The sequence below is a fragment of the Varroa jacobsoni genome, unplaced genomic scaffold (genome assembly GCF_002532875.2).
Source record: "Varroa jacobsoni isolate VJ856 unplaced genomic scaffold, vjacob_1.0 scaffold_1330, whole genome shotgun sequence".
Classification (NCBI taxonomy): domain Eukaryota; kingdom Metazoa; phylum Arthropoda; class Arachnida; order Mesostigmata; family Varroidae; genus Varroa; species Varroa jacobsoni.
In genome coordinates, this window is record NW_019214232.1 from 128280 (window position 1) to 146401 (window position 18122).

Consider the following 18122-nt stretch of genomic DNA (forward strand, 5'->3'; position numbering starts at 1 on the left):
GTCATATCGGTTTCTTCGTGACTGTGGGAATTAAGAGTACGCTGCTCGCCAATTAACTTAGCCCGATATCGAACATTTTTGGGTGGCAGAGATAACGTGCAGATGGTTCGGCAACTTCTACATGAAAGTTGTGTAATGTCAACAGGCACAAGTTTAGCTCGAGTCGACATTTTCGTAAGTGGTAATTCGTACTCTTCGAGCATCAAGCCCTTGCTAAACGCTTCGAGAAACACCAGAGCTAAGCATGGGCTAAACTCATTTAGATGCGCTTTTCTCGCCACGGGCAGGATACATTTAATACACACATATCTAGTAAGTTGTGAAAAAACCAAAAAAAAGTGCGCAAAATTACTCCGTAACTAGCTTCGTCATGGACCATACAAATAAGCGCCATCGGGCCACTAATAGCCCAGCAGACACAGAGTAAATATGAGAAAATATTGATTTTTTTTACTTGAACCTTTAAATTTTTAGAGCGTAAGCGAATTTGGCTATCCAGCAGTACACTAAAAAAGGCTCAGAATGACCGGTGCTCTCCGTTTGCTACCTAATTTGCGAATATATACGGATAAATTTGTGTACAGACGTTAGAACACTAGAATTTTACGGATTTTTAGTTTTTGGCTAACAGTTGAACTCCGTTACAACAGCGACAAGCCAACATGATCGGTTGTAGCTTCACAAAACACGTGTACTTTCCGCTTAGCGACCGCTGCTTGGGAAATACAGACAATGTTGTTTTTGTTTTTATTTCTACCTCCAGTACTACTACTATTACTTTGAAGCAAAGCCTTTTTCACCCCTCCCGTTACTCGTCCGTTCGTAGCGATACGGTGGCTGGCAAACGAAAGAAGACGTCAACTGCGTCATATTTTCGTGAGCGTACAGAGACACACACACACCCAGCCTTTGGAGGGCCGTTCTAGCCTACAGCCAGAGTCTCTCCGTATACCGTCAAGCAGATACGACATGCGCACACCTATATATATATATATATATATCGGAAAGCGCGCAGGCGACGCAAATCTGTTGTTGTTGTTGTTGGTCTTATGAATATAATTTTATACCAACAGGAGAGCAGCGGGAGACTTCTGTCGTCCGATGAAAAATCGCCCGTACGTTGGCAGCCCGAATGGCGGCCACCTCCAGCCGGCAATAACCGCACCAACCAGCAAACGGCCTTAGCCGTTATAACAACAGCAGCAAAAAAGAGGACGAAACGACACTCCGAAACCGACAACCAGCTCTCACCGGTCGAATTCAATCTTAGCCTTCCCCCTATGTTTGTTGTTCTTGACCGACGGATCCGATCGAAGGCGGGGCATATCTCAGCTCTTGATTTGAGCTATTGGACTCCAATTCACCTCTTTCCAGCATCCTTTTTGCTCAAAACAAAGGAAACAAAGTCTTCCCGAATATCTGAATCGAACCTTTTTCGTTGGAGATGGCGCCGAAACAAGAGGAGAGCGCTATATAATGACGCAAAGACAGTGCTTTATCAAAGGGGGGATGATTGGGACTAAGTAACCGGCCGTAATAAAACGGCGCCAATTTTCGAATTCCAAAACGTTGTACAACTCAACATATTAACGCTGAAATTCAAATTGTTTGCCCATAAAGTTCACCCTAACAATCATCTGTTAGAAAAAAAAAATGCTTTCTGATAATATGCATCTGATATTGCGTATGAGCGATACGGGAAACAGGCCTGCTGTGCCTTTAATTATCGGCGTTGAAATATTGCAAATGGTGCCAGGCCGTTTTTTCGTCACGCATCAAAAGCAGACAAACATATGAGAACGGCTATGATTTCCACGATGGTTATCGTACTCAGCTTACCGTTGACAATAATAGCCATAATAACAATTCGAATGTTAGAGTCGTTTTTTTGTCCTCAAATAGTCTAAGTGGCTAGTGAAAAATCGGGATGTGATCAGAATGGTCGTATCGTCAGGTAGGTAAATTCGTCATTACATCTGCTCTCACCTCTTTCTTTCTCTCCCTGAAGATTGCAAAATGAAGAGTTTGAAATTAACGAGCAAGGGATAAACACACAACGAAACAACTGTGAGAGGCGGGCGAATGGCTTCCAAAGAGCAACATTTTACTGGCATCGAGGTATGAAAATGAGGCCAGAAGAGAGAAAAAAGAAGCCGGAAGAACAGGCAACTAGTAGAGGTACGGAAACGTACGGCTAGGATACTACTATGTGCTCCGCCGTCGTCATCCGTCATGGATTTTCCTTCCAAAAATAGGTGATTTTAACAGAAATTGTAACACATGATGCCGCAACAGTGCGGTAGCTGACACCAGCATTAACGTAGAGTTTCGGGCGGAGGAGGCCGATGCTTATCGAATCTAGTAACTTCACGACGCTTGCTTTAGGACAATTTCTGTTTTTTTTTTGTTGTTTCCGTCATCTCCTGATTTGTCCCGCTTGTTAATATTCCACCTGTTTCTACAACGACGATCAAATGATCACTTCTCGCTAGTTTACTTCTTTCGATCGTCAACATTCATCTCTTCCTCGTCTATTTGTTTTTTTTTTATTTTTGACTATGCGCTTGAACGGACGGACAACGTTGTTTTTGTTCGTTGATGCTGCTATCATTATTTTTATTATTACTGCTTCTGTAGGTCTGGTTTTGGTTATGTAATGGTGTCGCGGTTGGTAATCGAAATCTTTGTCTTGTCCATCCATCTTAATATCTTCGTCGTTGTTATCGTAATCAGAAAGCGAAAGACGTTTTCTAAAGTAGTAAGCGTGAAGTAGTCATCATGAGTAAAACCCTATCTATTTTTAATAGTGTATTAGTATAAGCGGGTCAAAAGAGCAGTGAGGAAAAAGGCTGTCCTCAAATAGATAAATTTTTCGGAACAAGCCCATTAAAGGGCTCTCTAAGGACTATAATAGTAGTAATAATATTCTGGTCATTGGATAACACCAGCATAGCGGCAACAGTGTCACAAACAAACGACGAAGACACAAAGCGAAATAGCGTGTTCGACCTTAAATCTTCAGTCTTACCGTTGCTGCTCCGTGTGTAGCCTGTCGATACCGGTAAACAGCCTGTTTCGTTGCACATCTACGTATAAAATCTCCGTTATTACACACGCGCGACGCGAGCACTCCAGCCTTCGAAATACGAGATGAACAAGGCAGCCTCGAAGGAAAGTGACTGCAGGAATAGACGGAAACGCCAATATTTCGCATTTCTAATCTGCTTATCCTTTCATAGTTGCCATCGCCATCGGCCCGGCTACCGTTATCGTTACGTTTTTTGTTTGTTGTAGTATTTTTTTTTTACAGCAGCGTTGTTGCCTTCCTGGCTACTTCGATCTATTCTAATACGACAAATTACCTACGACCCTGGAAGGTACGTGACGTGTATCCAACAGGTCGAGCTATAATAAGTTAATTATAACATGTAAATGCGTGAAAGGGGCGGCCACAGCTAATGGTTCCATACCATGTTGTTACTGCATTATTTACTCAGTTTTGCTCCGCGGACGAATGGTGCCTCTGCTGACCTTGATTATGACGATGTTGAATGTAGACATCGTATTTCAACGAGAGCTGAAGTGAAGGCCGAATGCGACTTGTTTTCTTGCCACAAAAACGTGATTGTTGTTACTCTTGTTGATGTTGTTATTGCTGACCTCGTCACTGTTGTCTTTATTGACTCAAGCTCTATTTTCGACTATTTTCGTTTTCTTTGAGCAGTGGTGTCAGCCGAGAAGCCAAATGCTGGTCTTTGCCTTCACTTATGCATTACATCATGTGGTACTGCAATAGTATCGAATTATAGTACCGGAGCGGTTGAAAAAGGACACGTTTCATTGAAGGCGCATCGAGCGTCCGCGATACGGCGTTATTCGGCCCGACGTCGTTGCTTGCTGCCATCGGTCTTTGACGGCGACGTGAAGCCAAACAATGCCGATATCATCCGTTCTAGTTACATTTTTCTCCGCCCCCGACACAGTTGGTGCCCCGTTCTCAGCCATCGGTGTCCGTCTTCACAAAGACAACTCATTTGACTGTTCGATATAATCGAATATATCTAACCTATCTATAACGAAGTTGATCTATAGTATCTCATAAATAGCTAATCGTCCACTTTGTCTCGAGCGTAATTCACTACTGCCAGACAGGCGCGCCCGTCTGTGTCTACCTTTCCGTGCCTACACTCAGCATTTGGATAATTTTCTCCATCTAAACTAACGTCATCCTATCGGCCGTTACAATTATCACTACGCACTCTATATCCAGACTTCAACTATTACCATATCAACCGAATTTCTCTTATACTTGGTTAGTAAGCGCTATTGCTGGTGTGGACGATGATCGCGGCGTCTCGACGTTCTCACGCTGCGTGAAGTCTTCAGTGTCATCATCGAAAAACTACTACAACAACGGTAACGATAAGAAAATACATCATTCGATTCCATCGCTGGTGTCTAATTTAAAAAAAATCCAATTTCCACACCGAAGGAAACGCGTACAGAAAGGGGTTCCTACAAAAGGGTGAAGTGGCAGCGGCAGAAATAAGAGTTATAGCAAGTGCTCAGCTAACATTGTCGTCTCCAGCGAGCACCAACCCGTTTAGTGACAACGCACAGGTACGCCGGAACACAAAACGATTTTACCTATGACCTTTTTGTATTCAAAACATCATTGTTCCGCGACTCCCTGCCAATAACAAGCGGTTCATTGGACCCGGAAAAAATGGATTTTCAATCTGGATCAGTTTCGGCGATAGCACCAATGATGACGCTGGCGCAAAATCGCGCTAACGTTTTCCAATTAAACAAGGAATTCAGCGTTGCTTAGAATCGAACCTATTAGAGCTGCTGCCGCCATTGGGCACGATCAACGGTCGTGAACGCAGGGCATAAGGCACGGTACGCTCGCCGCGTTTATCCCGTTTCTCTCGCTTGATACAGTTCTGTCTCGTGTCAACGGTCATCCGGTGGAGTAATTTCAGATCAAATTCAATGGCCGTAGACCAGCTACATATACGGTCAAGTGACTAGCGGCCGCTGTAGAGCCATGTATTGAACATCATGTCACGTTACAACTAGAAAAAGCGGCGCCGTCGATATAGAACACCTTTAGTGTGCCTTATAGACTCTAGTGTATTTGTGCGACTGCTCCGCTCTACGAATGGGACAGAAGTGCTCTTAATTGAAAATGAAAGACTGCCGGATAGGATCGATTTATCGGCCAACCGGACGACAACAAGGACATCAATATCGAAAAAATAGCGCCACAACGAAACAACAATGCCTCATGTCCGTCTATGTGAGACCGTTGTATCCGTCGTGATAGCAACAGTATCGACAGTGATATGAAAAGCTGAGAAAAGATTCGGGCTGTTGTTTTCCTCGGCCGACGCTGTCGACTTGTCACAACAACAACAACAATAAGCGCAATAGTAAACACCGTCTAATAGAAGCGTCTGATACCGAAGCTCGACGTGATAGCTACTTATAGAGAAGGGCCCAATTTAAGCGGAAGCACTCTAATCTAGTCTATATGTATATATGCATATTTGTTGTACATATATTTCTCGTTTAACGCTTGTGATAGCGAGATGTAAACGGCTGTTTTTAACGACACGAACATTGTTGAGACAAAAGCGTCTCAAAAATCCGTAACTGTTTCATCATTGCCGCCCGTAGGAGGGAAGGCCCGAATGTGAGAAACTCAAAGCACTATAGAAAAAGTAAGGCTTCCGTGGCGCGGAGCTCATGTCTCCCGTGAGCGAGCTCAAACAACAGCAGATTTTCTGGCTCCAGTCACAAGCAATGACAAAATCAGATGCTTTGTTAAGCGTATCCACTGCGACTTGACAAATGATTGTTTAATGCTATAGCGCGACGTCAGCACCGCCGTCGCCTACCAAAGCTCGTCTTTCGGTTAGACCGGGTGCGTCCGATATTGTTGCATGTTAAATATGTTGACATCTTTTCGTTATTGATTGCGGGCGCCAAACGTAATGGCTATGCTTTTGCCGTTGCGTTGTATTGACGTTTGTCCGCAATATTCGACCAAACAATGAACGCCATGGAGGAGCAAAATGTAGATATGGTCGTTTTCGATTAGGAGCTCGCAGTGCAGAAAGTAAAAGATGAACTTTCGACTCACCTCGCTTCTGCATGAAGGCAAACAAATCATCGAGGAACTCCTTACGTTTCGGGTCGTCACTGAGTTCATACAACTGAAAGAAGACGAAAAATACATTAAAAAAGCATTAATTGTGTATTACGTGAGGGATATTATTGGACCCTTATCAGTGGTAATAATGTCATGCAGGTAACTGGAGGGTCCTTGAGTTCTTACGCATGAGCAATCAAAAACGAACTTAATGATCATTAAGTGCAGCAATCTAATTATATTCTTACTTTATTACAAATAAATTCTCAGAACATTAGTGAGAAGATGTTCCATCACCAGTCGAACTTCTAATTGCAGTTTTTATTGTTTAGTAGAATAGGTATTACGAACGTTCTAGCCAGTCAATGTTTATCCTCCATCTCACCATGTCTCCTCATCTAAAAATGATAACATCTCAGCACTGTTCGATAAGACAGGACAAATCATTTTATACATAAGCGTTTTATCCAATCAGAGAGCGAATTTAATCATTCATTTTGTATTATTCACTGCGGCACGAAGATGGGACGTTCTATGGTAAGACGCGTGATTCGTCCGATGCAGAGTAACCCGCCCCGCTGCCAGCGTGGTCCCTAGGCTCATGGCGGCAACGACAGCAGCAGCAGCAGTAGCAGGAGTGCCATGATCACAGCTCCCATGTTTCGTTGTCTTCTTCAACATCTTCATAATCTCTGAACTGCCTACCGGCGTCTAGTGGATGGCCGCGCCGGTCGTGTCAATGACTTAATCGCTGCCGCGATGCACGGGAGTCGTGTCGCGATTTCGGAGCTCGCACCTAGTCGGATCCTAGTAGAAAAAACATGGTTTGGTTGAACGTACGAAACACTGAAGCATGACGACGACGACGACGACGACGACGACAACAATAACAGCGGCGGTCATTCGTTTTAAACGAAGAAATTGACAAAGGCGACCTTAGTCATCACGCGCCGACGACGCTGATGACGAAAACAGAAAAAACAAATACGGCAAAATCGGGAGGTTGGAAGATGTATCGGTCAACAGCATTTGATATGACCACATCCGTAACAATTGTATAGAAACTTGATTTTGAGAAACTTTAGCTATACGTAGGTATTGATGCTTGGTTGTAGCCGCTTCCGATTCGTCTGTAGGGTACGCAGGCCTCTGCGCAGCGCTGGATACCAAATTGTCCAGGACAGCTGGGATCAGCCAGAAGACTCGAAGAAGTAGATCTGCATAAGCTGCAAATTTGTCTGATTTTCTAAACAGTAGCGTTAGGGTCGCACCACAGCCTGTGATGGCCAGTAGTTTGGTCGCTACGGGTTTTGCGTGTATTCCTCGATATGAACAGGCGTGGTCACTTCTGGCTCAACTTCGTGAATACCGAAGGCGGAACGGAACGTCAAAATCGATTCAGACGCCACCTCACCGTCGTTCAAATATCTCTAAATTCGATTGTAAAAGGAGCCATTCGCTGTATACAACCACAAAACTTTTAAGGCTATTGGCCACAAAAACAACGACAACAACACAGAAGGCACCGACGGCCAAAAAAGAAACGATCAAATTTTTCTACCTTCATTTCTGAGCATTACATTAAACATCGCTAATAAAGAAAGCTATGCGAGGTATCGTCGAGAATAGGTACCTGCTATTGAAGGTTTGTTGTAAAACAACTTTATCCCAACTAAGAAAGAATATATGCTCATATAACGTCTATAAATATATGGATCTACACACAACGTTAAGAAATGGTGCCTGACCAAGTTAACTTAAAGAAAGAAGTTACTTGGATGGTCGAACTAGGACTATTAGCTTAGCAAAAGTGCCTTTCAATAACTTACGGTCAGTCATTGTATCTACCTTCAAAATCATTGTTACTTAAACTTTAGGTCTGTCTCCGTGTGTTTTCGTATGATGCTGATGTAGATGTTTTCGACTGCAGTAGCCAAAGGCGTTCATAAGCGCTTCGTTTAGAAGTGCTTGGGTTTATGACTCGGATGACGATGTGTACTTCTCCTGAAGTAAAGAGGCTTTACCGCATTGAAATCCGAGGTGTGGCTCCTAATGACTGATAGCCCAGATTATACTCAGAGGAGTGAGTGCATGGGTAGTGAAAGAGAAATGGTCGTCGGGCACAGGTGCTCACTAACTGCATACGTTGATGTAGATATACAAGCTATATACAGGTGTAGAGAAATACATATATATATATAGGGTACTAAATACTCCTCTGCTCTGATCTGCGATGAGAAATAAACCCTGTGCCTTAGCGGCGTTTCGTCTCAAAAATGTTTGCGACAGTATGCGATGCTTTGGGTCAGCTCTTTGACTAGTCCTGGGCGCGCCACTGCCCGGCCGCAATAATACGGAATGACTAGTAGCGGAGGGACATCAGACACGCTCATCATGATGCCGATTTAGAGCAAATAAACGCCGTAAACTCAAACGCTTCTGCCGTGGCTGACAGACAACAGTCTGTCGTCCGGATTGTTATGGGGGATCGGCGTTTAACCTTATCATCATCGTTGATCCTCTGACTGGTTGAAAACAAAGATCAAAAGTATCCCGTTTGATCGCAGAATATCATTAAATTTATTTCTTCTTCTTGTTTTGCTGAATCTATGCGGTTTCACGCGCTGTTGAAGGAGTTTTCGTTGCTCCTTCGACGGATTTAGCTCATCACTGCGCGTCAAAATCGATGTACCTCTCTTTCATTGCTGATCAGATGGAGGCGGCCAATGATTCGTCGATGGTGGACGAGATCTTTTCCGAATCGACGTAAAGTTCCCTCTCAATACAGTCCAATACGATTGCGGATTCAAGGGGCGGCTTAATCAGAAAGAAAACTGAGCATTCTAGCTAATGGGTAGAACCACCTGAGATACTGTAGGTTTACAAAACACCGCCTTGTGCAAATTTCAATCTAGCATGTTTTTTTGAGCGAAAATAATAAACATGCTGGAAAACGTCAAGACTAAGTTTCTTATCTTGCACGCTGGAACGTATTCATGGATAACGCTACATGTACAATAACGCGCTCAAAGTGGATATTCAGATACAATTCGATTGTTTAGCAGTGCCGATACTGTCAATGGTACTGAACTGAAGGTGTCTTCGATATCTGCTCAGATCTATATAGCAATCGAAGATACTGTCTACAGTATCTTCGACTGTTTATTATTTTCTTCACTCGTATTCTATTCCGTAAAATTCGTAGCATTGTCAAAACAGGTAACGAAAGACGAATGTACAAACACACACATACACATAGGTGAAAAACCAAAACATGCAGCAATCGTTCGCGCGCATAACGAACCGTAGCGAATAAAAACAATTTGTTAAACTGTAGTTGTGACTCGACAAAAAACAAAAGAAGAACAGACTGATCCCAGCGGCGCCTATCACCACTCAAGCTCCGGATCGCTGCTACGACTATCATGTGGCGCTCAAGATCAAGTCTAACACTCCATTCCATTCCATGCCATGCCGTTCCCATAACAAGGACAGCGGTAGCCTTGGATGGCGTTGCCTGTGTCACCCCGACAAAGCCAAACGGGTCGCGCCCAACTATACGTCGAGTTGGTTGACGTCGTCGCCTACCACGGTGATGCCTCATTTTTCATAGGTCTTTTCTCCTGTTCGCTACTTTCGTGTCAGGGGCAATGACTATGGCCACAGAGTCCACGGTACACATCCTGCGGATCAAGAGCCGTCTTCAACAGGCATCCAGACGAGGTTGAATTAGAGAGAATATCACGTCTTTTTCTTCACAAGGAAAAAAAAAGTCTCGAGCTAATTTTTCAACTCGCTGTCTCTGTATCCCTTTCCAGTTCGTAGCGGTCTTCTAGCTTTTCTTCAGATTAACTACACCCATGTCTTTACGCAAATCAAGGGTCGTGTGGCGTAACCGTCGATAGATGGATTTGCAGACGCGGAGAAGCCATGTCATGATTTCAATACAATCGCAATGGAAAAACAGGCCAATCATAAAGATGACAAGAGTGGCAAACGAGGGAAAGCTAAACAACTGGTCGATCAGCATCGTTCGTTCGTTCTTGCTTTTGCTTGTTACTTTTTCTAAGATGCTGATCACGGCGACTCTCGTTGCGTCGCAACGTGTCGCGTTGATTGACGAAGACTATGAGAGAAAACGGTTCGGCCGCAATTGTGGCAGCTGTTGATGAAGACATTGATGAATAATTTTTATGGTTGCTATTATTAACGTTAGTTTTGGCGAGTGTTCGAATACGGGAATTTCTCGCCAGCCTTCATACATACGGCAAATGCGAGGCTGTTTTACGTTAGACAAACTCGGTGCGCATTGATGGGTATCCATGCAGACGCTGTGTGCTTGATTCACTTACGCTTGCCTATAAAGCAATTTAGTTACTTTTGACTAAACTTTTTCAGTCACTGTCTGTTAGTTCCAGGACTTTTAGCGGGCTATCTTTTTAAATTAGCAATTTTAGTGCTTTTGTGGTCTGACCATAGCTAATTGAAGCTACTATAATTTATCTTAGGTTATTATGAGCTTCTTTAAACGTTTAAGCGAAATGTGAGCTTACGATTTTTCAATAAATTCGCTTCTATCTACAAATAGCTTGCAAAGGCTTCAACTTTATTTTGAATAGCGTCCTGTGAACAGATAGAAGACTATATTTTTTGTTGCAGCTTATTGCATCTTCTTCCTTTTTTCCAATTATTATTATTATTGTAGTTAACTGTCTGTTTTCCCGGCCATCAACTTAACAACAATGCATGATTAGTCATGTCCATCAAAACATTTTTCGCAGTAGTCCCAACCATCGCTCTTTACTCCGTGTTTTGTTTTAGATCGACACACGTTTGCAAACAACAAACAATCAATGCCAAATACATTTGTAACACTTGACATGACTATGACATAATATAAATTGCTCGAATTTCTATTATACATTGCACAGCAGACATTTTCAAAAAAAAAAACAACAACAAAAGACCATCATTTCTTGCTATGGCATAATTTCGAAAAGTCAATAAAAATCATGTTCCCTTTGGCGAATAGATCTCCAAGAAATAACTCCACATAGACTTGACATGTATCGAGTTAGCGCTACGCAGTCGGCCGTGGCCTCTGTGACTCGCATGGTTTGTTCAAACGTTTGATAGCTTCATCCACTTCTGGTAGCCGTTTACGTATCATATGTCTACATACTATAACACATAGGGTGACCACAACTTCATATTTCTCTCGGAGAAATTATTCTTCCAGTAATACGTGAGAAACGGCATGTTCTCAAGGTAAATGCAAGAATACCTAAGCGAATATAATGATACTAAAAAGAAACTTTCAGCAACCTATGTCACACATTCACCCGTAGATTTGACAGACAAAGATCGAAACGTCCGACGTTGTCGCTTATAATTTCGGCAGAAACTACAGCAGAAAGGAATATTGTTCGGGTACTATTGGTCTAGTTCTTCGATTAAATATTTATATTTAATTTTAATAATAATAATAAACTAGATTTTAAGTAAACGCCCGCTAGTCTCTAATCCCATATAGCGATTCGACAAGCCGTAAAAGGCTTGACGATTTCAGCAGTTCGTTCATTTCGCACAGTTCAGCAGTAAATATTATCACTGTCAACATAACAACCCGCATCATGGTAAAGAAAACCGTACAAGAAACCCGAGAAAATCATCACCACCCTCAACCTTATCATGTGCATAACGTGCTAACCCATCACTCAGACACTGCAGCGTCTCCCGACCGGTCATCTTGCCACTGAAAGGAAGACAGTTCTTATGTTGGCATAAACATGCCGCAGCTACAGGCGTCCATTAGCTCGCCGCCCGCCTAAAGTGTCCTGTGAGCGGGTCGGCGGAGGTCCAACGCCACATAATTAATGACTCCACGCCGTCATTCGCTAGTCGCTGCCGGCCGCTGATGAGACTGAGGTGTCTCTATTGCTGCCGCGCGTCGTTCGCGCAGAATAACTGAGCCGTCGTTGGCCACTGCCGTCGCTGCCATAGCAAGGCGTTCGCCATCGCGAAAGCAATGACGAAGCCCACGAGAGCGGCCTGAGTCGTCGGGAGAGCATGTCCGCCGCAAACGTTGACGAGAGTCGACTCATCTTTTCCCCACAAAATGAAGGGGGAGGGGAAGAGCCACGCTAGAGGTGAAACGTCGGCTAAGGAAACAGAGAGCTACGGAAAAGAAGAGCGAACCGCAAACTCAGAAAAACTAAGATGCTGCCATCGCAGCGGCTAAGGCGGCTTACTACCATAGGTATTGACGCTTGGTTTTCACGATGCACCAAGAGATCATCAAGTGGCAAAACAGACAAGCAACAAACGGACGCACTTCTTCCCTCGACTAATGTCGTTTTCCCGTTCACCTCTGCTTGTTGCTTACCAAATGGTTTTACTGGATGAACTTTTCATTGCTGCCGTCGCTGCCGCCATCACAAAGTAGCAGGTAACCCATGTCACGCTTTATTGTAGAACAGCCAATAGGGAGAGCACGCAGATTCGTGTCATACAAACAGATGACTGGTTGGAAGACTCAGCAACAAAAGAGGTTCGGTAAGGGTCTACTGAGCTGTACGAATAAGGACACCCACGAAAGGATTCCGAGAAAGATTTTCAAAATGAAGTTTATTTAGATACAGGCGTTTTAGTATGTTGGTGTATATTTAATTATTAGCAGTGTAGCATTATAGCGGTGATTTATATGGCTTTTGCAGATCTTACGCCAAACAGACTACTTTGAGATCTCGTCGATTGTTGCTCTCTTTGGCCGAATTATTTTGCTCTCATATCAAGGTTCATCAAAAGAGTATGATATTAGTATGAGGCGATAAGGCGTACATGAACCACACCGAAAAAGATGACTTCAACACTTCTAAGGCCCACAATCGGGCTTGCCACTTCCGCACGGGACGGTCAGCCAGTACATGCAAAATAAATAGCTTCAAATGAGGAAAGCATGTTTATTTGAACGAAAAAGGACTCGGATTGACACCGAATTCATAGAATAATTTAGCCTTGTGAATTATTTCTCAGAATCACATGTCCGAGCTAGGCGCTTGCGCCAACACGTGGGCGTTGTGTGAGGTAAGTCGATGCAGAAGCGAAACTGGTCTGAGAGATATGTTTTTGCAACAGAATGGTCATTGCTATCCACGTTGTCACCGATTGTCAATGTATTTCTAGGCGAAAGTCTTTTTGGTTCTTGGTCATTGTTTTCTGTAGAAGTAAAGCCAGCTTCTACCCTGACTGTGTATTGGTTTGGTTTATATTGACCGTTTTCATTGTAGGGCGGGACCTTTGTTCTGTGTCTTGTAGACTTCGTGAGACCTTGTATATTTGTCTGGTTCGAAGCATCAGTTTGTTACTGATTCGCTTTACCTCTTCCCTCACCATGACCCGTCGCCAATGCTGCACTATTCGTACTAGCCTGAGTCATTCATTTTACGGTGCCGTTGTAAACCGCAAACCGTTCTTGGCCTTCTTATTAAGTTCGTATTGCTCCGATGACCCGGATCATTTTCTGTATTTAACAGCGAGTAATGTCGTGGTGCGCAGCATAATGTATGTGTATCACTCGGTTTTTAGGGCTTTTCACATGGATTGATATGATAAAAGGTCCTAAACATATATGTGAATCTGTACATTTTTTTTAGCCGTTGTGCTACCTGGCCACACATAATCGTAACCACGCACATAGAACGAACGGAATGCAGCATGAACAGAGTAAGGTAGCATTTAGTGTAGGATCTACTTTAGCCCGCTTGATTCCTCCTGTCTTCCTTATATACCTACTTTGCATTCTGTTTCGCCTTCATGAAGCATACTGTATACGGCACCTAACGTAGCAGTATATATACGCACTCATGTTGAGCACAGTACATATCCCAGGTTGACTCCTATATATGTCCTCTTTTCCCCAGCTAAAATTGTTCGGGAGAGAAATGGCGTCGAGAGCATGAACAAAGGGGTAATGGGTCCCGCTGCTCGCTTGTCGCGGATCGAAGCAGTGGAGAACTTGACGGGCGGAAGTGTACCGGTTCAATGAGATGTGGCAACAAAATCAAGACAAATTCGCCGCTATCAATTACTTCGTTCTGCACTCGCAGGCAGAACGGGAACAAGACGAAGAAAACGACAAGAGTGCCTAAGGCGCTGCGGCCATACGATGGGCTGAACAGAAATGCTAAGAAAGCTGTAATGAAGACCTAGAACGCACCTCAACAAAACCGAGAAGGCATAAGGAAAAAGGCAGAAAGAGATTCTTCCTCTTAATTACGTGCTGCTACGAAATGCTGCTCTGTAGATAATTAGAACTGTGAGAGGTTCTGGTCTCGTCCGTAAAGGCAGTACATCACGAATTTTACACGCTGCCACCTGATTTTCTGTGCTACTTTTCCTTGGTACAAGGACTCTTGCCTAGATCCGATGCAAGGCTTTGGGAAAGCTACCAATATGTAATTAGCTACCGCCACGCTAGCAAGCAGCGCTTAGATGAGTTTTCTGTACCAACGATATGCATATGCGTATCGGTGGAACTAAAGGCCTGCCTGCCTGCCTGCCTTACAACGAGCTTTGGTTATGAATAGCAGCCCAGCGCTGATAAGTACAGACCAAACGGACTGATTAGTAGGCACGCGCGGATCTGCCCCAGATGGGCCTATATATGTAAAGGAAAAGAAAATACTGGTCGACTCGTTCAACGTGTCTAAGAATGACATTCTCCAGTTATATTAAATAGCCGGATTTCTATAAATAAAGAGAGACATAGAAGCATGGCCAATGTGTCCCTACCGTTAAGTCTCTGTTGGCTATATCGATACCACACGAACGGGAACGCTTCTGTTGTTAGATCCACAAAACAATGGAAATCTTATTTTTTACTTCACGGATATTTTTAAGTCATTGAAGCTACAAAAAAAATGATCAAATTCCTCCTTTTACTGTGTGGGAAGAATAAGTCGTTTTTTTTGGCGCATTCAATTCAAACAAATCATGATTCAGTGACGGGCTAAGCCAGCCTTAGTCTACCACAGACAGTACCGTCCGACAAGCCGGGTCGGCAATGGTAATAATGTATCTATTTCGTTCAATGGTAGCAGGTACAATTGTAGCGTCGCTCTGATAAAGTCTCTCGTCTTTTTTTTGGGCGATCATACGCGTGCGTAGTGCGTTTTTCCTTAATTTTTTTGCCTTTGCACTATTTCGTTACCTCGACTTTGGCTTGGCAGACCGTCCGCCCCCCCAACTCACTGTCTTTGCGGACTACTTCGGGCTAAGCGATGTTCGCATCGGCGAACCGGTGTTCCGAAGTGCAGAAGCAAGGATTCAGTTTACGGGACCAATCTAAAGAATGAGTCAGGCTGGTCAGTGACAGACGGTTCCGTGCCGCAGTTGTCATGAGTGTACCCGATAAATGTGACGGTGTCGATGGGTCAGTAATTGTAGAAGAATCCGATAACGACCCTCCAATAAAGACTTAGGTAGATAGTTGTCGTTGTGATCAACTTTTTAGTCCCTCACCCTTTTTACCTCACTAATGTCTCTCTTTCTCTCGAACGTTCGATCTTTTTTTCGAACAAAAAGGAACCGTTCAATAGAAAAGCATGCGAACTACAACGATGAAAAAAAGAACAGAAGTGAGGTAAAATATCAGCGTAGTCTTTCTTCCATTATCTCTTTGTCCTTCAGATTTTCCGACTTTTTATTCTGATTCATGGACCCCGCCATGATCAGCGTTGTGTCTGTGGGCGCCACCAATGGTTGTTTCCAGGGTACTTAGCTGTGGTACGCGGTATGATATGCAGACCCGTTTGCAATTGTGCAATAGCTCAAGTGAGACAGATATCTCGATTATTCACTTATGTCTGCTCACCCGTTCGTCCTGCTTTTTTTTTTTTGTTTTTCGGTCGGAAAATTCAGAAAATGTATTCAATGCAGTTTTCGAATTAGTGCCCCGGCCATCGACGCCGCGTTCGGAACAGAAGGCAACGAGAACATAACGGTAAATACCGTACTGGACTGTTGTTGGGTGACAGCACCCTGGATCTATGGGAATTTCGAAATGAACATACGTTCCTATAGGACTGGCACGGAATCGATATGATAGTATGCTCATTGCTTTTGCCGCCAGCATCCATTGCTGCGATCCGTTTAAGCAGTGGTTTCAACCGCAGCTGGACGAGCATAAGAGAAAAGTTGGATCATATCTGAATGGAGCTACTCACAGTGGTACGTGCGAGCCAAGCAGGAAAGGGCTGTGAAGGAAAAATATCCGGGCGAAACAAAAAATATTCGTCCAATCTTATAGAAAGGAACGATTCTACGGAGCCTCTCCTGCCGTCTATTTCGCCTTTGCCGTTCTCCTTTGAGCCTTTTGAGTCAACAGCTGCTGATTAGTATCTCACCATCAGATCGTCACATAAAGACTGCTGCATTATATTATATCGCGCCGGTGGCCCGCCTAGCCTTCATGCTGTGTGATGCTACCGTAGTACCCGTGATTTTCCTTAGAAAAAGAACAATTGGAGAGCGAACATGATCACTGCTGAGCGCTCACGAGGCGTACTTTTAACACATATCCAGCAATGACCACGTGTGGTAATGCCATTTGATCGGGGCGGTCAACATCAGTTGACGTTGGGTGATCATGGCTTGCCATTGGCGGCAACAGCAGTTAATGTGTGACAGTCCGCTCTTTGTGTTTCCCTCGACGATTTCATCTCGTATTCCCCGCCATCGTTATCATCATGAAAAACATCGCCAGAACCGTAATACGTTCAACGTCACCGCGTACGATGCCCGGCAACGCACTGGGTCACCGCTGTGCTATGCAGGACGGTGTTGTCCGCTAGCGGTAGCAATCAACCATAGGCAGCCAGTTGATGTGGGTGATGAAATGGCAAACGATACCATGTCTATCAAGAAAATACTGAAGAGTACGTAGTGGAAAAACCGAGCCCATAACAACGAACGTCGCTCCCGTTTGCTCGTCTGCACGACAGCTCGTGCAGTCCCTCAGCAATCTAACAGCCATAGAACTCTCTTGTGAGCAAGCGTAACCGCAATGACCATTTTCGCATCATCCCACGCAACGGTGTAAACAGCAGAAGCGGCGAGTCTACCGGTAGCAGTCGTACGGCGTAACAGAGACACACGATAAGACCGATGTGTCGTCCATCAAGAGCCAAATTGCTGACAAATCTATTATATTCACTACAATATTTACTTCTACTAGATCACGAAGAAAGGAAACATTGTGTGGCCGCATTGTCAGGAAAAGCACTGGGCAGGTGGAAATGAAAGAGCGCGAAAAAAATTAGGGCTTGAATTGGTTGAAAATTGAAGGATACCAACGAAAAAAAAAAATCAGTGGCCAAGAAAAGCGAATGAGTAATGCTGATGACTTTGGTAATGCTGATGATCGCGATGAAATTCTGTAAACGCTTACGGGAGGCTAATGTATAGTGAACGTCTATATGGCTCTTTAGATATGGTTGTTTGACGTTTGGCACTACAATTTTTAATTGTTATTTTTATTCTTATTTTTATCGTACTGTTACCTGATTTGCCCCCGTGTCTGTGTATCATCTTGAGATGCACCAACCTCATTTGATTCATTCACTACCCTGTCTCAGGCGAAATTTCGTGCTATAAGCAAATTGTAACTTCTTCGCTGTGTCTGCATGTCGTTTAGATTGTGTCTGTTACATGCATCTAAAAAGAGAAAAAGGACTGCTGCTTTACGAACTCAGCTTGTTCCCCATGGTCCTTTAGTTCATTATCGAGATGAGCATTGGCGTCTGTTGGGCTCCGAGCCCAGACGAAGAACAACAACCCAACTAATTCATCACGACCAATCGGTCAACCTATGATAAATCAACCCAACGATAAGGTATACTTACTCTTCCTCTATCTCTTCTACAGTTTCATTACTCAGTGAGCTCTTCGTTACATCTTTGATAGC

The 18122-nt window shown here is 43.8% G+C and overlaps 1 protein-coding gene across 3 annotated transcripts in view; it reads right to left on the reverse strand.

Moving 5' to 3' along the window:
• LOC111268920 (retained) overlaps positions 1-18122 on the reverse strand; it is a gene marked incomplete at its 5' end in the record, with an annotated part of 77684 nt that overhangs the window by 32461 nt on the left and 27101 nt on the right. For all 3 annotated transcript variants that reach the window (XM_022848159.1, XM_086971874.1, XM_086971873.1), the window contains 1 exon segment: positions 6149-6221. In XM_022848159.1, coding sequence (XP_022703894.1) covers positions 6149-6221 — 73 coding nt within the window.